This window comes from Astyanax mexicanus, chromosome 14 (genome assembly GCF_023375975.1).
Source record: "Astyanax mexicanus isolate ESR-SI-001 chromosome 14, AstMex3_surface, whole genome shotgun sequence".
Taxonomy (NCBI): domain Eukaryota; kingdom Metazoa; phylum Chordata; class Actinopteri; order Characiformes; family Acestrorhamphidae; genus Astyanax; species Astyanax mexicanus.
Window position 1 is genome coordinate 16,809,997 of NC_064421.1, and position 24,715 is coordinate 16,834,711.

The window sequence follows — 24,715 nt, forward strand, 5'->3', positions numbered from 1 at the left end:
TAATACTAATGTAATATTGCTTCATACAGCTGGATTGGATTTCAAAAGAACAGGTTTGCCATGCCAGCATTTGCGCACTGGAACCAAGTAATGAGCTGATTAATAGGGTTTGTGTGACTAATGGTATGTAAATAACACGCTGCATTCTGCCAGGTCAAGTGAGGTCTCAGCGAAAGGTTAGAACACATGGAGCATGAGTCTTACAAGAATCAGGTTACATCCTTTTAAAAAAGCACACGCACAGCAGCACAGCCCACCCCTAGAGAGAGAGAAGCATACTCTATATCTCTCTCTCTCTCCCCCTCTCTCTCTCTCTAATAGCAACTCACTTTGAGCTACACTATGACTTCTCATATTATATTAAATACATTTTAAAAATGTAAATCAAAAGTTGCCAACTTTTTAACCTCAATAATTTTTGAAAAGATTTAAATTAGGGCTGCACAATATTGGAAAAAATTGACGATGCAATTTTTTAAAAATTGATTTTAATTAAATATTTTGCGATATTAAACAATGCAGGACCCATGACTGAGAGCTTAGGAAGCACTTCAGAATCAGCCGATCACTCAAAACCCGAGGAAAACAGCAAAACAACAACAATAATCAGCCCATTAACTGGGCATTTAAACAGTCTTGTACAAGGTACAATGACCATGTGCACATTGCAATGACGATGCTTAACCAATATACTGTATCCTGCAGCCCTAATTTTAATTGTTTCTTACGGATACATACCTTAAGAACAGGAAGAGGCCGTTCCAGTCCTGGAGTGTCCAAGTCCAGCAGAGTCTTCTTCCTAATAAATGCTTGCTTGGTGAGAGTGTAATTAAGCAATAAATCATACAGACTGTCAGGAAGTGTAATTCATGCTTTAATCCTAACTTAAAAAGAGCACTTGTGAATACATTTCTAGGATTCTAAGAGATATATAAATAAAATCAGTGATTGGACTGTAAATTAAGAGTAAGATTACCAAACTTTACACAGATATGTACACCAATTACATTGTGAAGTTGGTAGGGTGCCCAGTCTGGAATAGCAACTATACAGATGCTTAATTTTAAGGTAAAAATACGTTGTAATGTTGTTTTAAACTGGACATTTGTCTTTGAAAAATATGTATATAATATCTGAATTTATTATGGGTTTATTTAAAAAAAAAAAAAAGCAGGGTAAGCAGGCCCATATTATCTAAGCTTACTGTAAGTTGTCCGTGCTATCATGTTAGAATATCACTGTAGTTGAAATGCATCTTTAAAACAGAACAGAGTCACCATGAATAACAGGTTTACTACTCTAGATAAACCATGTTTTCATCAAATGCCAGTTTTCGCTAAAATTGTCCACCCTGTTTTGCTTCTTGCCATGACAGGGTGGACACATGCATGACAGGAAATGAAAAAGTAAATAATGTTTTTTTTTTTTTTTTTTTCAAGTTATGAGGCACCAAAAGACACCGTGTCCTATTCTATAATGACTCTTCTGGGACAGTAATTACTGTTTTATTAAATTCTAATCATATTTAGACACTGTAAACATGACCTAACCATTTTATACTTCAACATGAACAGGAACAATTAAAGTTCACTGAAGGCGAGGTCACTTTAAGTTCAGAGTGTGTGTTTTGGTGTAACACCGTGCACAGGACAGGTTCCAATAGAGCGGCGGTGTGGAAGAGCGGACATACTCTGCTGATTACTGCTAAAGCAGCCGTTCATCCGCAAAGGGCTGTAGTAATGTCAAGTGGTGCAGGTATGCTTGAGCAGACAAATAATGAAGTGTCTGAGGCCCCGTGGCAGAGAGAGAGTGTGTGTGTTTGTGTGTGTGTTGGAAATAACTCAACATTAGACCTTTTACTCTTATAGCAGTCCGCTGTCGGGGTTTGAATACACTTATGTAGACATGTTTTTGAGATACAGGCAGTTTTGGCCTGAAGGTTGTGTGTGGAGTTTTAGCCGTGTCATCTTTGGCATTTCCCTGTTTAAAAACAGCCCAGGGCTTTGATCCAGAAATATAGCAGTGACTAAACCGTCCCTAAACCTTTCTCCACAATCTCTTCTGTTCAGCCAGACCTGCTATAAAGACCATCAACAGCAATTAACTATGTTTCAATTGAATTTTCCATTCTTGTTTATAAGTGAATAATGTGTATATATACTGTAAAATATATAATTGGTTGGTTAATAGTGTACAGTCATTGTATGTAAGTGACATTACATTGACAGTTTAAGAGTTTTTTGTACACTTTGTATGGACACTATACCATGTTAATCCATTTCACAGGGAAAGGTCAGTCCAGGGAGCTGTGAAAGTCAAGACGATACCTGTAACGCCAGGAAAAAAGACAAAACCAGAAAAATTCTATGAATCAAAATAAAAAAAATAATAATACAATTACAAAATGATAAGTTTTACAGAAACTTGTAAATTGTACAATATTTAATGTATTATTAATTATTGTCTGTTTGTTGTTATAAATATTACAGTTTCATGCAGAAATGACAAGTGCAAAATACTGATTTAATCCTATAAAAAACATTAAGACTGCTGATTAGTTTTAAAGAAACTTGTGAACTGTACTGTATTTATTGTATTATTAGCAATTATGTTAGCCACCTAGCAGCTAACAGACAGGGAGAAACAACTGTAGTGTGTGTAGTTTGTCTGACAAACAAACTAGAACTTATTTTGTGCTAAATTAAATCAGTTTAATGTGCTGAGTAAAAGTTTAATATCACATGAAATGTGCCAAATTAAAAGGGTGCATGTGTGTGTGTGTGTGTGAGAGAGTGATACAGTGATACAGTGAGTGAGTGAGTGAGTGATATAGCAAGAGAGAGAGAGGTAGTGAGTGAGCAATAGAGAGAGAAGGAATGAGTGAGTAAGCAATAGAGAGAGAGGTAGTGAATGAATAAATGATATAAAGTAAGAGATAGAGAGAGAGGTAGTCAGTGAATAAGTGAGTGATATAGAGAAGAGGTAGTGAGTGTTAGTTATGAGATTTAATCTATAATCTAGCTTCTGAACTCAACAGTAGCGACAATGTGTTTACCTATCTGTAAATTTGTGATTAATTTGCACAAAAAATGTACGAATTTTCAGGTGGAATCGCATGGACTAACATGTTAAAGTAGAACTCCAGAGTAAAATAGCATAATATCACACCTCCGTTCTCCCACAGCTTTCTACCCCGATAAATCACTTTTCCCTCGTCACCCAGACTTAAAGTAGCTCCACACCTCCTTGCTAGAAATCAGAGACCCCTGACATTTAAAACGAGGCATTAATAACTTAAAAAGTGCACAAGAAGCTTATTAAAAACCACTGTTTACATCCTATAACCCCAGCTTTACTTCGGCTTCGTGTGCCGCCATCATTGTACTGATAATGACCTAGACTTATATATACACATATACACAGACTCCACATAGCAAAACAGCCGGCACCAGGAGGCAGGCTATGCTGAATCTCTTATATATATATTTATATATATGTCAGTCATTATCAGTACACAGTGATGGTGGGGCATGGAGCTGAAGCAAAGCTATGGAATGTAAACAGTGTTTTTTTAATAAACTTCGTGCTTTTTTTTTTTTTAAGTTATTAATGCCTTGTTTTAAATGTCAGGGCTCTCCGGATTCTAGCAAGGAGGTGTGGCCCTACTTTGTGGAGCTACTTTGAATCTGGGTAACTGTGGGAAAATCGATTATGCTCCGTGTCACCCTGTCTGAAGGGTGTTTTGACAAACTGTTAAAATTTCTGGATATCGGAGCGCTGTGGGAAAACAGGGGTGTGCTATTCATCCAAAGTAAGTACTTTTATCATGTTTTACTACACCAAAAGTCCATTTTACACCAGAGTTCTCCTTTAATAATGGCAGCACTAAAAATAGGGTTAAAAATTGTTAGAAATGAGTAAATCAAACTACTACATTAAATATTGCCACAATTCTGCTTTCATCAGCAATGACTGACTTTTGAGTGCTCTCCAGTGTCTCCAGTCTACCAGGCTAATATTTGTCGCCACGTCCCCAAAAGACAGGGACAGACTCGTCGCAGACGGAATTTTAAAACAATTAAAAATGCTGTGGACACTTCAGTGCTCCACCATAGCACTCTGCTCTGAGCTGTGTGAAAGCTGTGGCTCTGCAGGAGTTTGTCTCATGGCCGCTGGGTCTAACTGAAGGCTGGGGGAGCTAGTGATGTGTTTAATGTCGAGTGTGCTCTCTGTTGTCTCGGTCGCTCATATCGCTGGGGAATGGCGGTACCACAGCCGCCCAGACACTGAGTGACCAGCTGCACCCCCCACCGGCCCCCTCTCATTGTGTCGGATGGGCAGGAAGTCGCTGTGGGAGGCTCTGGCGCAGCGTGGCCTAATGTTATGTGTTTAACATGTAAATAAACCCGCTGTGGAGCGAGTGGCCTGCGGGAGAGCTGGCACATCAGAGAGCGGAGGAATGACACCAGTGCACAGCGGGCTGCGGGAGTCACAAAAACTTTGTTTAACTGTAAAAGACAGAGTCAGAGTGTGCAGATGAGAGGATCAGCTTTATGCTTTATCAGTTTATGGGCTGTGTGTGTTGAGGAGAGAGAGAAAGAGAGAAAGAGAGTGGGAGTGAGAGAGAGAGAGATAGCGACTCCTATAGGAGCCCCTTTTACCAGTCCCACTCTCCTGCTGAGGATGGCAGATTGACACTTCAGTGCACAGCAGGGGGTGAGGAGCATGTTGTACAAACACACACACACACACACACACAGCAGACAACGTCATGTACGGTAGTTCTTCGAAATCATTTCTTGATGACAGACTCCCTCCCCAAATATGTGTGGTCAAGCAGAAAGCTATGTGTCAAAAGGAGATTAAATCAAGAGGCTTAGGCACAACTACTGCTGGGCCCGATGCCAAGCGCACTCCTAATGCTCGAGTTGTGGTGTGCTGGAACGCTGCACACATTTCAGATACAGAGTCTGAGTCTGTATTTACCCTGTTTAGAGCTCAACGCTGTGACTATATATTTCTGAACTTTATATTCTCAAGCTAGACTGTCAGAAATCCACCCACACGTACTGCATATTCACACCCATCCCCTTGCACTGTATAAAAATAAATAAAGACCTTAACCTATTAGCATGCCTGGACCCTTATACAAGCTACAGGTGTAGGTGATACAAAACCTGTATTTTCTGCAGAAAAATAACTTATTTACACACTGAAAATTTGAGGGCTTTGAAATCTCCTACAGGACACTTGGACTGAAAACTCCACTTAATAATTTCAGGTCAGTAACAGGAATCAAACCCAAATTCTGCATAACTGAAAATAGATAATAAACTGAAGTTTTGGAGGTCATGAACTGTGTTAAAAGATAATTTTATGATTTTATTCATTGTATCCTGACAGTTGCAGATTTACTTGACTATTTTTCTATACTTTCTATTACAATTGACAAAACTTCTGGCCTGTTAAGGATTTAAAAAGAACCCCACTGACCTTCAGTATCTCTAGGTCATGGTATGTCCTAATGTCAGCATGTGAGTGCTGAAGCAACAACAGCGGTTCTAAAAAGTATTCACCCAATTGGTTGTTTTCTCCCTTTATTGCTTTTATAAGTGGAATCATTGTCAACATAATTTGTCTTTTTAAAATCAACTTACAAAACAATTTTTTGTCAAGGTGAAACAGATTTATACATAACGGGTGACCTCATTTAAGCATCATTTTCTTTTAGTGACTGTAGTCAAAATGAAAACTTTTTTATTTAATGATTTTAAATTAAAAATAAATACATATCTTATTTTACATGATATATATTCATATTTAATTGGCATTGCTTTGTAAACATCTGTTTTCACTTTGACATTAAAAGGCTTAATTTTTAACATCATCAGTCAAAAAATGTCTAATTTTATTGACCATGGTTCAATTTCGAAAAGCAATAAAAGGGAAAAACACTTTAGGTTCACAATACTTTTATTATGCCAGTTCCTTCTTATGCAAGAGAAAAGGCAATTCAGGGGACAAATGGAAGTCAATATGAGTTCTGGATAGCAAGAAAGCTCTCAAAAGGAACTTCTTGTATGCTTGTAAGTCAGACAAAGCAAACCCCACCCCCCATGACAGCTAGGTACAAACATAGGAATTGTGAGCAGATGACAATATTTGATATTTTTTTCATACACAAATCTGCTAATATGTGCCATATATGAATTATAAGAAATAGCAATGCATACTTTTTCAAGTGAGTAGATGAATTCTTCTTTTCTGACTTTCTCTTTTTCTTTCTTTTTTTATACATTATCCATGATATCACCCTCCTCCCCAGGAGCCCCCACTCCAGAACGTGAGAGGGCACGAAATTTAATTAACCATACACAAGTTTTACTTCAGCGGATGAGGTTGAAATCGCAGCTGTTGTGGAGAGCGTGATTGAATTCAATTATTTTTTTTTTCTTGGCCTCATCAATTATTCATGCCTTTCCCTCCTGCTTATTTACTCAAACCCAAAGAAGAAGTGAATTGCACTCAAACCTGCATAATTTGGAGGGAGCCACGATATCGATGATCAATACCGGGGGCAGCGTGATGACCTCCAACTTTTCCAGTGACACAGTTACTTGCTTTTCCATTCATGTAATGAGTATAATGAGGGGGTGAACAAAGCAGGGGACGAGTTACTTATGATGAATTTGCTGTCGGAACCTGGAGGCTCTGCCATTTCAATCTCCGCTCATTAAATTGAGCTTTCATTGGGACAGTGCTAATCCTGGGAATGAACTGGCGGAGTAGTTCTTCCTTTAATGGCTTTTTGGTAGAACATGGGATTGGACCCAAGGGGGTGTAACATTTCTTCTGTAAGGTAGAATCTGATGTAATTCTATTACTCTGTTTGTGTGTGTGTGTGTGTGTGTTCTGTACAGATAACAAGTATGCTCCTGCTGTAACGCTTAATGGCTTTATCTTCATCCTGGGGGGAGCGTACGCCCGAGCCACCACCATCTACGACCCGGAGAAGGGCAACATCAAAGCCGGACCAAACATGAACCACTCCAGGCAGTTCTGCAGGTAAGAAGATTCTGGCTGCCTGGAGGCAATAATATCAGCAGCCTGCGATTGGCTTCTATTTTTACGCATCAGTGTCCGTCCTGCTCGCAATATCCGTCCTGCTCCTGAGAAATAGCGGTCACAGCTAGAGCCAGGCCTCGTAGTGGACAGCGTCCATTTATTCTCTCAGCCCGTATTAAACCATCACTGCTGAAAATGTGACACATCTTGTAAGTGTAATGCATTCAGCAGCAGCCCTTTCCACATCACTGGGTCATTGTGTTTTACTGTGGAGAGATGAGATTTTTAAGTGAATCCATCATTTCCAACAGTTCTTCCTTCTTCTCCAGTCTGTAAAACTTTTCGAAGCACAGAGATCAAAGCACCAAAGTATTTCTTTGTCTCACCACTTTCTATAGTTTTAAACTTATCAAAGGCTTTGTCTGTTTACTGTGGGTTGAGTGTGTAAAGAAGTACACAGGCTGAAAAAGCTTTTTTCAAATGGTTTTAGCTCCAACATGGTTCACCAGCACAGCAAAAAAAGAAGGCTGATTTCTTCTGTCTTTCTATAGTTTTAACTACATATCTACAGTAGGGGTGGGCGATACGGCCCTAAAATAATTTCACGATATTTCATGGTATTTTCCAGATCACGATACTCTTGGCAATATGACAAAACACTGAATTAAAAAAACATATATTATTTTGAGAATACACTACTGCAACTAAATTAAAATAAAATTCTATTATTGCATACATAGACATTAAAAAATACAATTTTATACAAGATTTATAACAGAATTCAATAATCCTAATAATGCGCTTCAAATATCTCCATATATCCAGGATTAAGGTACAATAAATGATACTGGACAGATATAATCTCTAGATATAGATATATAATGGGAAATAAGAACAGTATGGTAATTAGGGGTAGGTAATATGACGATATTTCAGGGTATAATATCGTTCACGATATTCAAAAATGTTGGCAATATTATTGTGTACGATATTATATTGCACACCCCTAATCTACAGTGTTGGAATGTTAAGAAACTAAGATAACACTACTTATAAATCCTGTATTTTTAATGCATTATGAATACATACATTTATAAGGCACAAACAATACCTTATAATAGTGGTTGCTGCACAAGTCCTGTGTTTACCTGGCTACAATAGCATCCAATTCTGCTTCTTTTTTTTTTTTTTTAACAAGGTCAATTACCCAACCCATTCATTAAGACTCCCTCTATCACTAGTGATTCCCCAACACCAGGAGGGTGAAAACCAGCACATGCCTTCTCTGATACACGTGAAGTCAGCCTGCTTCTTTTCAAACTGCTGCAGATGCAGCATTGCAGAGTAGAAACACAGATGAAGAAAAATAATCAAATACGAAGTTTAGTTTGTGTACAGTCTAAATGAACACTGCAAAAATGTTTGAGTCAGATATACAGCAAATGTTAAACTATCAGTCTGATGATTCAAAATGTCTATCACAGCTAATCAGGGGACTTCAGTTTAGCGAGCATCATGGCTTATGTTCTTTTTTCCCACAGAATCCTCTTAAGTCTGTCCGACAGAATCTCCACTTATAAATGAATAAATAAGTTAATTTGATCTGTATTAGCTAGACACAGAGCAGAAATTTGGAACGTCAGACACATCATATTTATGAAATACCGTCCTCGTTTGGAGATACCATGGTATACTATATTACTGTTATACCGCCCAACCCTACAGCACATTATAAAAGTCCACGTATGTGATTTAATAAAAGAGGTTTTATAATGTCTTATAAAATTTCTTAAACATTTATCACACACAATGTATTATTGAACACATCCTTATGTCACATACAATAATGTGACAAAAATGTGTTTAAATGTGTATAGTGTGTTATGTATGTCAATCTATTTGCATTCATAAGAAGCGTTACCTATAAAACTGTCTAAAACTAAAAAAAAGACACTGCAGGCCAGAAGAAACAGCGATAATGCGATAAGTTGCTTTGGTTAAATGGGAAAAAAAAGAGAAAGCAGGAAAAGCTTTGCACTCATAAGAATTCATTTCTACTCCCCTGGGTGAAGCTTTGGGCTGCATCTGTCTCCTCTGCTGATTGGTATTCACAGCAGAGAGAGTAATTAGCTCAGTGGCAGATGAAGCGTGGATGAGCCTCAGAACAATTGCTTGTGCACCATATCTTCAAAACATTAACTGTGTGTGTGTGTGTGTGTGTAAAGCCTGTGTGCATCTGTATGTGTGTTTCTCAACTCATTTCTGCTGTGTGCTTGTGTGTATTTGTGTTACAAGTACTGTATTTTTCCCAGAAACGGTACGTCAGTTCCAGTCACAGTGCTAAGAGTTTCCGCATTAGCATTTTGAAACATGCTGAGGGTGTGAAATTAACACTGCAAAAGCAGGAGATTAGGAAGTAAAATGATTTATTCTTCCTCTGGCAGTGAAACTGTGTAGCATTCTTTCACAAGAAAGCTAATATAAGGATGAAGAAAATAGGATTTGAAGTGTTGATCTGGTGGGATCATCATGGGGTTCCTACAGCAAGGGTTTCCAGATTATGGTGAAGAAATTCTGCATAATGAGTGGAGCTGTGTACTGAAAAGAACTTGATACACGGGATATGACTCAGTATGTTGTAATATATTGCAAAAAAAAACTGTCATATAAAAATATCATATTTCTAAATCTGAGCAAAAGAAAAGATTTTAACAGTGGGACCTAATTACAGTACAACACTGCTATCTCGTGGTCAGGGTTTAAACACATCACAAAATGAACCACTGTCTGAAACCAATGTAAACAAAAATTACAAAACAAACAAAAAAGCTACATTGTTGCCAAACAAAATATTGCGATAGAATTTGATATGATATTACTATTTTCCTACACTATTAATAATGTGGTAGTCCTCCTTCTAAATTCCATTCCTCTTTTTACAGTGTACCAGTTCCACTGGCAGCAAAACAGCCCCAGAGTATGAAGTTACCACCACCATGTTTAACAGTTAATTAATACAAAATAAGTTCTGTCAAACAAACCCTTTATACAGCTCTGGAAAAAAAATAAGAGACCACTTCAATTTCTTAATTAGTTTCCCTGATTTTTCTATTTATAGGTATACAAGTAAAATGAACATTGCTGTTTTATTCCATAAACTACAGACATTTCATCCAAATTCTAAATAAAATATTATTTAGAGCATTTATTTGCAGAAAAAAAGATGCAGAGCGTTCAGACCTCAAATAATGCAAAGAAAACAAGTTCATAAAGTTTTAAGAGTTCAGAAATCAATATTTGGTGGAATAACCCTGGTTTCTAAATCACAGTTTTCATGCATCTTGGCATGTTCTCCTCCACCAGTCTTACACACTGCTTTTGTATAACTTTATGCCACTCCTGCTGCAAAAATTCAAGCAGTTCAGCTTGATTTTTAAAGGTTTGTGATCATCCAGAGGTTTTTAATTTGGTCAAATTAAAGAATCTCATCATTTTTAAGTGGTCTCTTATTTTTTTTCCAGAGCTGTATGTGGGCATTGAGAAATTATGCGCTGTATTCAATCATGATCACTGGCAGGAAGTTGAAAGGCATTGGCTTTAGCAATACAAAAGTATCTTGTATTTTTTGTTATCTTATTTTTTTCCTCTTGTACTTTGCTCATGCAGTGCGGTGGTCCTGGATGGGAAGATCTATGCTACTGGAGGCATTGTGAGCAGTGAGGGTCCGGCGCTGGGGAACATGGAGGCCTTTGACCCTTGTGCCAATGCTTGGACACTGCAGCAAAGCATGCCCTGCCCACTCTTCAGACACGGCTGTGTGGTCATCAAGAAGTACATTCAAAGCGGCTGACACTGGAGAACACACACACACACACACACACACACACACACACACACAGGCCAAAAAACCCTGCTGCCTCCTTTACACACATACACACACACACACACACACACACACACACACACACTTCATCTTTATGTCTGCACACACTCACTCACTCACTAGCCCTCGCTGCCCCCCGGATTATCAGTTCTTATACTGAAGCCTTTTGTGAAATCTCTCTCTCTCTCTCTCCCCCACTCTCTCTCCTTCATTCAGTTATTCCGTCACCTCCTTCTCTCCCTCCAGCTCTCACCCATATGGAATGTAGACGCTAATCTTTGCCGTTTGGCGCAAACGGGCTCAGTGCCTTAGCAATGCGCCTTTGTGTAATGTATCCCAATCACGCTGCTGCCACTGGATGTTTGGAGTGGCACTAGCCTTAACGCTCCGTCGTCACTTCCATTCGGGCGCACATCTGCTCTCTCTCGCTCACTCTGCTCACATTTCAGCACTTTGTATCAGCTCTCACTCTTTAAAACCTGGCTTGTTGGCTAGTGAACATTTCGTTTTGTCTGATTTCTCATAATGAGTTGCTGTTAAAATACTGTATATTATTTAATGTCACTCAATGTTCTAATATTTTTTTTTTTATCTTTTTTTGTTGTTTTATCTAGCATTGTTTGTTGTTCATGCATTGTATAAAACAACCTTGAGTATATTTTATATATTAGCCCTTTCAACAAATAATCATATTACGAGCATTTGATAAGTGGTAGTTTTTCCTTCTTTAAAAGAAAATCATCTTTACAAATAAAAAAAAAGCTTAAATGTGCTTTTTAAGACACTTAAAAAAAAACAAAAAAACATTTGTTTGATAAAATTATGGATATGTGTGATTATTCTTTGGAAGGGCTCATGTATGTATATTTTATTGTCATGTCATAAGTGTATTTGAAGCTTTTTTTATATTGGTCCATTCAGTTTTTTTACACAAAACAACTGCCAGATTCATCATGTCAGACAGTGGAAATAAATGGCAAAAACGGAAATACAAAGTTTAAGCATGGCAGAAACAAGATAAATATATATATATATAAATATTAATAAAATGCATTTATTTTTTACTCCATTTAAATTTTCCAGATCTAGGTAATTGTATGCCTTAAGAAAGTACTGTAAATCTGTAAAATGATCTGCCAGTGCGGTACAAATACTTATATAAATAATTATAAATAAAGTAAAAAAAAAGAAAAAATCTAAAAATAAAAATCATCTTAGAATATTCTTACAGCAGTTTTGAATTTAAAACATGATAAATATTAGATATATTGGCTGCTCTCATTTTCAGTTCCATCAGTTCTATCTAAATTTTGCCGTGCACTGTTGACTGACAGTTCTTTTTTTTACCCTTCATAACTGTATTGTTGTAGGAATGCACTCAGATTTGAATCATCAGTGTAACAGTTTACTCGACTTCTTTTTTGTTGTTTGTGAAGATGGAATCAGCTCGGCTCAGAGTGTAAGAACATGAATTATACATGTTGATAATGAGGGAGGAACAGTGCAGCTTGTTTGCTCGGCGCTGAAACTCTGCTCGCACTTGGTTTAGCAGAAGCAGTTCTGATAGCTTTTTTCTTTATTTTTTACCATAGTGACATTTCCGTGAGATGGATAAATAGAGGAGTGAGTTGTGTTTTGTGCACATTCAGTGGATATTTTACACGTTACAGTGCAGAGGAAATATCCGCTGATTTTTTTAAGATGTGAAAAAGCATTCCTCTCCTGGATCTGAGCTTGAACCTGAACAACACTACCACTGCTGGAGGTACAAGCTGATCCCACTGATCTCACCCACTCTATCCATCTTAATGACTTCAGATGCCAGTACCTGGACAGGAGCGTGGCAGGGCCTCAGATTACTGAACTGAACTTCAAACTGGGCTGGTCTGGACGTTGGAGTTTCACACTGGGCTATTGCACATTTCTCTTGCACTCTGCCAAAGCACAAATGATTGGAGGCTGGGAGTGAAAACGTGTTTTTTTTTTGCCTTTGTTTCCTGTGCATCGCTGTTTGCCATGCTCACTGACTGAGAGCTGGCAGGACACTGTTGGAATAAAATAGGATTCTCTGTAAATTAACGGCAAGAGAAAAACAAATACTGTTTATTTTAAGAACTTGAAGTGATTAATTGTTGTTTCTAGACAAATGTATAGTATGTTAATGAAATGTTATGTACCAAAAATGAGCAATCGATCATTGCCATATAGCTGTTATTGTTTAAATTAATGAAGGTACCTCATCATTAATTAGAACAATAATGAGTATGCAAAATACATTGATTACTAAAGATGGGCTCTGTGTTTTCTTTTCATCATCACATGCATCTGTTAGTGTTACTGTTTGGGGTTTTAGACAATTAAACTAAACACTTTATATATACATACAGTAGTTACCACTCTAACATTTGGACACACCTTCTTATTCAATGTGTTTCTTTATTAAAACATTGTATATTAATATGAAAACATGAAAACAATTAAGGGACACATATGGAAATATGGATCTAAACCTGATCAACTGAGATGGTGATTTGGGATGAGCTGGAGCTTCACAGCGTGAAGGAAAAGCAGCAACTATTATTCAGCACCTCCAGGAACTCCTTCAAGACGCTGAGACAACTATTCCAGGTGACTCTTTTGTTTGTTTAACACTTTTTATTTATTAAAAAAATCAATCCTAATGTGTTCCTGTAAAGCTTTAACGTTTTTAATATTGTTAAATATATTTAAAAAATGTGTAAAAAAAAAAAAAGATAAAAAAAATCATAAAAAGAAAGAAAACTCATTGAACTGTTGACTGGCCTTGTATATAAAATGTTTAAGAAAAGGTTTAAGAAAAGTTTGCAAAAATTGTCAAGCCCTTAAGATGACAGCAGTATGTGGATGAGCATTGTCCTGTTGAAACAGCACACCAGAGTGTGTGTTTAAAAAAAAAGGTAGGGTCACTGCTTACAGGATATTATTAATGTAAAGTTGAGCTGTAAAACTGCCTTGTAATAAAGACCAAAGGTGATTTGTCATCGTACAGAATTGCACCCCACAAAGAGTCAACAAATAGGCTGCCCTCACAAATACTTCTCACGTGCTGAATCCGCAATAGACAATCCCAAAAAATAAACTTTTTTAACTCACGGCTAAAACACGAGTGTTACGCCACCTTAGGCCTTCCTCAGCGTGTTCACCAAACACCAGACCCACTACTAAATACTGTAGATGATTTTTAGAATTGCTCCCCACACCATGCCACCAGGCCCACCAAGACAAAAGCGAACAAAACGTCTCCATATCTCCATGACAGTCTGGCACGACTACCCACCAAGATTCATTCAGTGTGTAGCTATTTTGAGACTGTGTGTGTGTCTATACACAAGTGCATGACAAGTGCAAAAGTTCAATCAGTAATGCATAATCGCATTAGAGTTAATCTCAGTAATATTAATAAAAAAGTGCAATGTTGGAGATTTTGCTCTTGGTACCACAGCACAGTATCCTCTTGCAGATATTCCATGCTGCCATATCGCCTTCCTGATTCAAGCTGAACGGAGGATCACGCAGAGATTTGCTGTTGGCTTTGCGCCAAATAGCACCGTCCAGCTTTGCCGCATTCTCCAAAGCCCACACACTGTCCCACCCCGCCAAGATTCTGTGATGTGGATCAGTTCATTTCCTCTCCGCTGTTTTATCAGCTTCCCCTTGTTTATAACCGCCCGGTTCTGGCCAGAGTCACGGCCTGGACGTGAAAAGTGCCATTAAAAAGGCCTGAGCCATGTGACGCGAGGCTGGCAGGGCCCGGGAGCGGCTCCTGCACCTGTCAGCCTCCGTCTCCAACCTTCAGCCTGCAGCTTCTCCCTCAGCTACAGTATCACCCCCACCATCAATCATAAAGGGATCAGTTATCAAACCCCTGCTGGCATTTAAACAAACTAGGCCAGCAGTCCTGGATCTCGTGTCTTACGGCTGCGCTCGCCCATTTGTGTGGCTCTTTATCTAGAAGATTTGCTTCTGTTTTCTCCTCCTCGCTTCTCTGCCAGCAGCACAGGCTGCTTGTTTAGACTCATTGTGTTTCCCACAGATGATGTCAGACTGTAGCAGGACACTCATGCTGTCAAGTAATTGTTCTGTGCAAGAAAAGCGTTCTTTTCTAAGGGAAGCTGGTGCGCCATGATTTTATTCACATCTTCTGCTACTTTAAAGCAGCTGACAATTCTCCGGTGTAGTTCAATAGCTGCTTTTTAAGGCAGGTCTTAGCATGTTTTTTTTTTGTTGGTTGAGCTCAGTGTGACAAAGTGACATTATCTCAGCACGGCTACATATCACAGCACTGTCACACAGACAAATGGAGGTGCAACCAAAACATGAATAACCTTCTCTTTTTCCACAGTGGCCTTAAATGTCAAAGTTCCGGTTGAAGTCGACAGGATGTTGTGTGAAATTCTGTCATTATGATTGAATGTCAAGAGACCTGCACTGGAAAAAAAAATGTCTAGAATTTGCTTTATTCAAACTATATCCAAACATTTGTAGAGTCCTGCTCATTTTTAAAAAATAATCAAGAGCACTAATATGGAGTTTGCCTTCCTTTTGCTGCAGTAACAGCCTTAACTGGAAATGCTTTACATTGGGTGTTAAAACATTGCTGTAAAAATCTGAGTGCATTCAAATTAGCATCAAGAGCTGAATGGAGCTCCATTACTCTAGACAACACAGTTCAACTGCTCCACAGACCAGTACCAGACCAGGGGCATTCAAACTAATCTGTGCATTATTCATTCTTTCCAGTTTAACATAAGTAGTGGAGGACACTGTGTTATCAAAAATAAATTAATCATTAAATGATGTTTGATGCACCAGCTATTTAAATCCAGTGGTTAATATAACTGCTATCAGATAAACAAAGTTTCAATAGTGAAAGTCTTCTTTGGTTAATGTGGTTCTACACATAACTCTGTCCTTTACTAAAGAGCTTAGGAAGAACCCCCATCATTAGGTTGCACACAAGTAAACAATCATACGGCTGAAATCACTAGAAGAAGATAAGTCTGAATACGTTTGAAGGCTACGCATATTACGTTCCTCTTAATTCGTTATATACCCTTTTGTGCACAAAAACTGTTAATTAATATGAAAATGTTCTACACATTTAAATGCTATATGAGACATATTCTGTGTGGGTGCCTGGTAAATGATTTTTAATGCAGTAAAACTGTATTGAGATGAGCTGGTTCTGTAATTGTTTTTTCCAGTAACAGGTGTTCTGAAGACAGCATTAGTCACTCTGGGAATCTGTGCCGAATGTTCATGATTTATTAAGCAATAGCTTAGTGTGAGCTCTGGCTCTGTTTTCCCAGGCTTCAGCACTGCCACTCCACACTGCCACAGAGTTCTGTAGGAAAGAGGGACTTTCAGTCCAAGGACACAGGCTGGCCCTGAAGCTCCAGCCCTCAATATACTGAATTATTGACAGTGTGAGGGCTCTCACACCAAATTTGCAGCAAGGCCTTGTTAAATGTGTTGATTTTTATTCCCTTTTGTTTCAATTCAATTAGTGCTGGACAGTGTCTCATCAGTGCGGGCTGATTCCTGGGTGCTTTAAAAGGACAGTTCACTGAAGTACAGATTAAAGCAATGGTAATTAAAACTGAAACTTTCCGTGCTGTAAAGTTTATGGTTAATGTTAACAGCGTGTGAAAGGCTCCCTTTGGAGTAATTTAAAGGTACATTATTCAAGGCTCAAGAAAAAAAAAACACCTCCAGTGTGGAAGTTCTAGACTTGGTTTTCCAAGGAGACTTATGTTCCCTGAAACCTGGTTCACACTTAAACATAACGATTCAAAACTAGCCCCTAATCCCTCCTGAATTAGCCTGATTTTGCACATGCATGCCCTATTCACTGTTTAAGTTCAAAGAAATGTCAAACATGATAAAAAACTATATAAATAAATAAAATACAGTAGGGCTGTTGATCGTAATACATTTTTTTAAATCTAGAACATTAGAGTGAGGGGGATGTTCCATATTTTATCCATATATAAATATATATGAATGTAAACTTTGAATTTCTGATCAGTAGTGGTAACGTCAAAAACAGCTAAATACCACTAGAAAAAGCCAAAAACATATAAAAAGCACTAAAAACAGCCAAATACCGCTAAAAACTGCCAAAAACAGCCAAATACCACTAGAAAAACCAAAGACATATAAATAGCACTAAAAACAGCCAAATACCGCTATAAACTGCCAAAAACAGCCAAATACCACTAGAAAAACCAAAAACATATAAATAGCACTAAAAACAGCCAAATACCACTAAAACAGTTAAATACCACTAAAAACAGCGGGATACAGCTAAAAACAGCTAAATCACGAGGAAAACTAAAAAACTTTACAGAAACAAGAGCATTAGAGTGGGAAACATCCAAACAAAAACAGCTAAATACTGCTAAAAAGGTGATTACAACTAAAAACTGCTAATACGTCACCAGGTTTTGTAAAAAAATAGTGGATAGAGATTGAAATTGAAAGTGTAAAATAATAGTCATAGTGCACAGAGGTTGCCAACTTTCTGTAGAGTCAATCACTATTTAAAATCTGTCATTAATCACTTCTGTACATTATACAAACCCATACATGAGTAATCTTACTATCTCTGCCATCAGCTCTATGTTTTTCCCCATTTTAACTCTTGTTTTGACACATTTCACAGTGGGGTTTTTGCCTGTGGTCATGCATGGTGCTTACCAGATTCCTCCATGTTTCTGTAGCTAAACAGATGCCCATCAAACAGGATTCTCGAATCAATCTCAGTGAAATTACACTGAAATGACATTGATGTTGATTCAGTATCAGTTGTTCAGTGGAGTCATCATGCTGGTTAACCAGCTTGGTGCTCAAGAGCTTCAGGAGCTATGCAGTCAACACGCTTAGCTAGCTGGAGCTTCCAGACTGTACCATGTTTTTTTTTTCAGCAAGGATATCTGTCATATTAAATAAAGTTATGTAATTTTTGGCATGCTTACAATGAAGAATGGATCCATTTACTGTAGTTTGCCTTAAATATCATGTATCGTTTAAATTCATTATAATACAGACTATAGAGGAAATTAGTGATACTGAACTCAGGGATCAGCACTGCTCTGTGCTAATTTGAATACAATCTAATGCTCGTTTATCTGCTCAGAAGAATGACACTGTTGAATGTCATTTAATATTTAGCCCTATCTACTGTGACTGATCCGGGCCGGTGATAAAGCAAACAAACATTATCTCGTTTGTGATATTGTCTGAATGAGAAAACATCTGGGCGTGCTGAAGCGGCACACCGTGGATGTTTGTTTAAGATGAAAGTCAGCGAGCAGCTCACTGATGAAGCGTTTCTCTTCTGATAAACGGAATGTGTTTTTCTCTAAACAGCAGCCGTCCTAATCCTCTGTCATTCTCTAAATAAGCATCTCTCTTCATTAAACCCCCACCACCACCACCATCCCCCCCACCATCCCATTCTGCACTCTCATACACACTCCCGCATAATAATACTTCAGTAAAAGGCCGAATTGCTGCTCCTCATCTAGACAGTTGGACAGAAAGTGGTCCAGCTCGATACTTTAGGTGGAGTAAATTACCCCTTACTGGATTTGGTTGTCAATGGGATTTTGAAAAGATGGCGCTTGGGTGTCATCCTTTTCAGGCTTGAAAATGACGTTCCTCTTTTGTGTTTGTCTGTCTGGACGACATCCTTTATTTGATCTCCATTTGTGCGAGCAGCTTAGCAGTAATTAAGGGGTGAATAAGAATGCTGCTGTTTGATGTGTCATTGGCTCTTTAGTGTACTGTTAGACAAGCACACTTGAGGAGTGGGTCTGTGACCTTCAGCTGAAAAGCAGAGTTGTTTGATAATGGAAATGTGAAGACAGAAAGGCTGGGGTAATTATTCCCGTATTCAATTTGCCTCTTATTTTTCATCCTTTTGCAGCACTCGGGGCTTTTCTTTTATATGTTTTGCAGAGTTTTTGGCAGCCCTCTCTAATCTGCCGGAAGTTTGCCAAGTTTGTTTTTTGTTATTCATATTTTAATTAATTAATCAACTGCCTTATTGAATGAATCTGCCATTACGTGAATAATAAAGTCTTTAGGAACATTTAGTTTTTTGCAGAGATGAATGAGGAGACCTTGAATATCTGGCACACCATAATAAAAAAAAAAAAACAAGAGAGTTGATGCCATATATCTAATATTTCTCATTCTAAGATTGTTGGCAAGATATTAAAATCTTATGAAATTATTTCCCAACATTGTTTACTCACTTTCAGCAATTTTATTTAAATAAAGCAATCCTACTCTAATGACAAAAACAAGCAACAATATCTATCAACAGAATACGAGGAATTCTGTAATTAATTACATAAAAGTTCATAATAGTGGATGTCAGATGGGACATTCAATTTCTGAACTTCTGCACGAACACACCATAGAAGGCCTTACCACCCACAGTAGTGATAATGATCGTTTTTCTTACATATGAGAACGCCAACCAAAGCTAAACATGGGCATTCATCTAGTCATGGAAAATATCATGCTTTTATATTAAATCTTAGCCTTTACTAAAGAACCATTAAAGTGTACAATTATGAAGTTTTCAATTGTCAGGACACATTTTTCTCATTCAGTGTTTTTTCTTAAATTCATTATTTGATTTATGTATAATGTAGATTTTAGATATATATCAAAAGACATGAAAACAACTAAGGGAAACATGTAGAATTAGGTAGTAAACAGACTAAACCTAACTGAAATGGTAATTTGGGATGAGCTGTGCAGATGTGAAATTAGCTACTCCTTTAGGGGCACCAGCGGCAACAGTTACTTGTTTACCGGGAGCCAGAGCACCGGACATTAGTGGCAACCTTGGGCTGATAGGGAATAGGAGATATTCGAGGGTAGTAATTCATGTAGGGGCCAATGATATTCGTCTGCGGCAGTCTGAAGTAACTAAGGCTAATATTAAAGAGGTGATTAAACAAGCCCAGACGCTGTCCAAGGAGGTAATCTGCTCTGGCCCCATCCCAATGAGGCGTGGTGATGAAGCTTACAGCAGGCTTTCTTCGCTGAACCGCTGGATGTCCAAGTGGTGTGCAGAAAATCATGTGGGCTTTATAGATAACTGGCTACAGTTTGAGGGCAAGCCTGGTCTTTTAGGTAGGGATGGTGTCCACCCCACGCGGGAGGGTGCTGCCTTACTTTCATGCAGCATAGCTCATAGTCTTTTAGTTAGTCGGCAGAGTAGTATTAGAAGCTGCTGACAATCCAGAGCCGGGACCAGGCCGCAGACAGAGAGGCTTAACCAACCGTCTGCGAGCTGCAAAGAGACGTTACCTAGATACCAATGTATTCAGACTGTGTCTGTCCCCCGAGTCAAACAAAAACATAAAAAAACTAAAATAGTCAATCTAAATAACTTAACTTATATTAAACAATCATATCCAGACTGTAGTACTAACACTTCAAGCCTAAAGATTGGTTTACTTAATATTAGATCTCTAAATTCAAAAGCAGTTCTAGTGAATGAAATCATAACTGATCAGAAATTCGATGTTCTGTGTCTGACAGAAACCTGGATTAGGCCAAATGAATATGTAGCATTAAATGAAGCCACCCCTTCAGGCTATAATTATATACACAATCCGAGATTGTCCGGTAGAGGAGGTGGGGTCTGCATACTTTTCCAAAGTACCTTAGTTAGCAATCAGAAACACTATGATAATTTTACTTCTTTTGAGCTTCTTTACACCAGTATAATTAATCCAATTACAAAAAAGAATGCATTTTCCTTAATTAATATCTACAGACCACCAGGGCCCAATTTAGAATTTTTAAAAGAATTTAGTGATTTTGTCACAGACTTAGCAGTAAGTAGTGATAAAGTGATTATAGTTGGAGACTTCAACATTCATTTAGAAAAATTGGATGATCCATTAAAAAAGGCATTCACATCGATTTTAGACTCAGTTGGTATTATTCAAAATATAACAGGACCTACTCATTACTGTAATCATACTCTGGATTTAGTTTTGACCCCGGGTGTGAGCATAGATAACACGAATATTCGTTCTCAAACCTCCGCAATTTCAGATCATTACCTTCTTTCATTTAAATTACATCTTAGTCATAATATATGTACATCCCCTAGCTACTCTGTAAAACGTTCAATTACGCCTTTTACAGCCCAACAATTTACAGATAAGCTTCCCGATTTATCATCTATAATGTACTTTCCTGTAGACCCAGTAGAACTAGACAAACTAACCGAAGGTTTAGAAAATACCTTTCGCTCTACCTTAGATGTTGTAGCACCCCTTAAACATAAAATAGAGAGACAGAAAAAGCTTGCACCGTGGTACAATGATCAAACTCGTACCTTAAAGCAGTTAGTACGAAATTTAGAGCGTAAATATCGGTCAACTAAACTGGAAGTGTTTCACTCTGCGTGGAAAGACAGTCTTGTAAAATGTAGAAAAGAACTAAATAAAGCCCGCTCAGCATATCTGGCCTCACAGATCGAGATAAATAAAAATAATCCTAGAGTTCTCTTCAGTGTTATTTCCAAATTAACTAAAAGCCAGGCAGGTACTGAACCTCAGATTCCAGCCATTCACACCAGCAACGATTTTATGGATTTCTTCGATAGTAAAGTTGAAAACATTCGGGATAAAATTAAACAGATAAATATTACAGCCTCTCTGTCATCTGGTGTGGCTGATTTAGAACAAAACCCTGTCACCGAAGTTAGGTTGGAAGTCTTTAACCCACTTCCACAGCTAGAACTAGAGAAAATGATCTCCTCTTCAAACAGCACAACCTGCACACTTGATGCAGTTCCCACAAAATTATTAAAGCAGGTACTACCAGATATAATTAAACCTCTGTTAATGATAGTAAACTCATCACTCACCCTAGGCCATGTACCCAAAGCCTTCAAAACAGCTGTAATTAAACCTCTGATCAAGAAACCAAATCTTTATCCTACTGTACTGTCTAACTATAGACCTATTTCAAACTTACCCTTTATTTCTAAGATTTTAGAAAAAGCTGTGGCCCAACAACTTTGCTCTTACCTGCAAAGAAACCAAATCTATGAGAAATTTCAATCTGGATTTAGGCCTCATCATAGCACTGAGACAGCTTTAGTTAAAATAACAAACGATCTACTTACAGCTGCCGACCAAGGCTGTGCTTCCCTACTCGTACTTCTCGAACTGAGCGCAGCCTTTGATACAATAGATCATACTATCCTTTTAGAAAGACTAGAAAACATGGTTGGTGTAACTGGAACTGCATTATCATGGTTTAAATCATACTTAACCGATCGCTATCAGTTTGTGAGGATAAATGATATGTCTTCCAGTTATACCAAGGTAAGATATGGAATTCCACAAGGCTCTATATTAGGACCATTATTATTTACATTATATATGCTCCCACTGGGCAAAGTTATTAGAAAACATGACGTAGATTTTCATTGTTATGCGGATGACACGCAGCTCTTCATATCAGCCAAACCTGATGACAGAGTGAGATTAAAGAAAATGGAGGATTGTGTAAAAGATGTGAAATTGCGGATGTCGCACAACTTCCTCCTATTAAATAGTGAAAAAACAGAAGTTCTCCTATTAGGCCCCAAAGCTGCTAGAAATAAATTATCAGACTTAATGCTAAATTAATGCTTAATGCTCACACCTGGTTCAGCAGCTAAAAACCTTGGAGTTATTATAGATTCAGATCTAGCATTCGATAAACACATATCTAATGTTACTAGAACAGCTTTTCTACACCTCCGTAACATCGCCAAGCTAAGAAATGCCCTATCACTGCATGACGCAGAAAAATTAGTCCATGCCTTCATTACCTCAAGGCTAGATTATTGTAATGCGCTACTGTCTGGATGTTCCGGCAGTAACTTAAATAAACTTCAGCTAGTTCAAAATGCTGCAGCCAGGGTCCTTACTAAAACTAGAAAATTTGACCATATTAGTCCAGTACTATCAGCACTGCACTGGCTTCCAGTCAAATTCCGCATAGACTATAAAATTCTCCTGTTAACGTATAAAGCCCTACACGGGCTCGCTCCTGAGTATTTACAAGACCTCTTAGTCCCTAAAATTCAGAGGAGCTCTGCAGGAGGAAGAGCTTTCTCTTATAAAGCGCCTCAACTCTGGAATAATCTCCCCGAATAAGTCTAGACTGAAAACTTACTTGTTTAGTTTAGCTTTTGGTAATTAATGTTTTTTCCTTTAGATAAGGCTGCAGATTCAGGGGTTCATGGACAGAGGGAATTGTGGTAAACTGAGATGCTGGTGCTGTTGTTCTCCCACTGCACACGGTCACTCAGGTTTGTGGACGGTGGAGTGGGTGGATGCCAGTGTTTCAGGGAGCCTCCATGTCTATGTTACCTTCTGGCTCTCTGCCTTTAGTTAGGCTGTTTTATTCAGTTCTGCCGGAGTCATTTGCCACACTCTGATAATGTCTTTAATATAATATTCTCAGTTTTGCATAAATCCAGTCAAAACTAATTCCATCTCTCTGCTTTCCTCTGAGTTACTGACTGCCCACCTGTCTGACCCGATAGCGATGTTGGACCCTCAGGCTCTCGCGTCTCCTGTCCGGCCAGACTGATGGAAGTTTCTGAAGTCAGCTCTTCTCCACCACCACCACAGATCAGCTGCTCATCGTCCATCTTATTCTCCACTACTGATTACATCCAAGCCATTAGTGGCGCTATTACACTCCTGAATACATAAAACCTATATGGATGTATAAAAGACTTTTTAAATTTTAATTTAAAAGCCGTTTGACCAGTGGTAGGATGGTCCCCCCTCAAATGTGAGTCTTGGTCCTCCCAAGGTTTCTTCCTCCTCCTGCAGCTCTGAGGGAGTTTTTCCTTGCCTCCGCGCTCACTGGGGGTTCTGTATTCTGTATTTTCTATGTTTAATGTTTTGCCTGATTCTTTGTCCTGTAATCATGTTTCTGTAAAGCTGCTTTTTGCCAACACCTGTTGTAAAAAGCGCTATACAAATAAATTTGATTTGATTTGATTTGATCTGTCCTCTAAGCTAAATGTGGTATTTAAAACATATTTTTTAACACTTTTTTTCCCCCACGTGTTCCTGTAAAGCTTTCATGTCTTTGCTTTTTTTACATTGTAAATGTAATATTAATTATAAAAAGAAACACACTGAATAGGAAGAATGTGTGTTTAAATTGTTGACTGGTAATATCTAAAATTTATATTTTGGACCACTTTTGTGTTTAAAAGTATCCATAAACCACTTTTAATTAGAAGATTTACCTAGATTCAGGGGGACCCATTGCTGATACAGGCATTGAATAGCCTATAGCATACTGTATGAGGTCATCTGTGGGACCGTTTAACTGATAGAGCTCTATCCAATAATTTTGGAATTTGTTGGAGTAACATGAACTCTCCATCCATCCATCCATCCAACTTTAGCACCTGACCCCATTAATGACTGCTGTGAGGATTTGATTGAACCACACAATGATCCACAATCTTGTGTAGTAAACCCTTTTATGGATAACTAGAGGATATTACTGCTAGAAATGGGTTTCAGAAGAAACATAGCATGTTCCTCTGTCATGAAGTATTTGGTATATTGTATATGTTGAGATTTATGCTCTCCCTTTCATCAATACACTGACATGCCACAAATCATGGGACAGGAACTAGTACCAAATCCTATTTCAAGTCAGCTAGAC

The 24,715-nt window shown here is 38.1% G+C and overlaps 1 protein-coding gene across 1 annotated transcript in view; it reads left to right on the plus strand.

Moving 5' to 3' along the window:
• LOC103042905 (kelch-like protein 29) overlaps positions 1–10,963 on the plus strand; it is a 153,251-nt gene extending 142,288 nt beyond the window's left edge. The window contains exons 13-14 of the mRNA XM_049463972.1: positions 6,921–7,065; positions 10,732–10,963. Coding sequence (XP_049319929.1) covers positions 6,921–7,065; positions 10,732–10,915 — 329 coding nt within the window. The 3' untranslated portion in view covers positions 10,916–10,963. The remainder of the gene's footprint in view (positions 1–6,920; positions 7,066–10,731) is intronic.
• Positions 10,964–24,715: the final 13,752 nt, after the last annotated feature.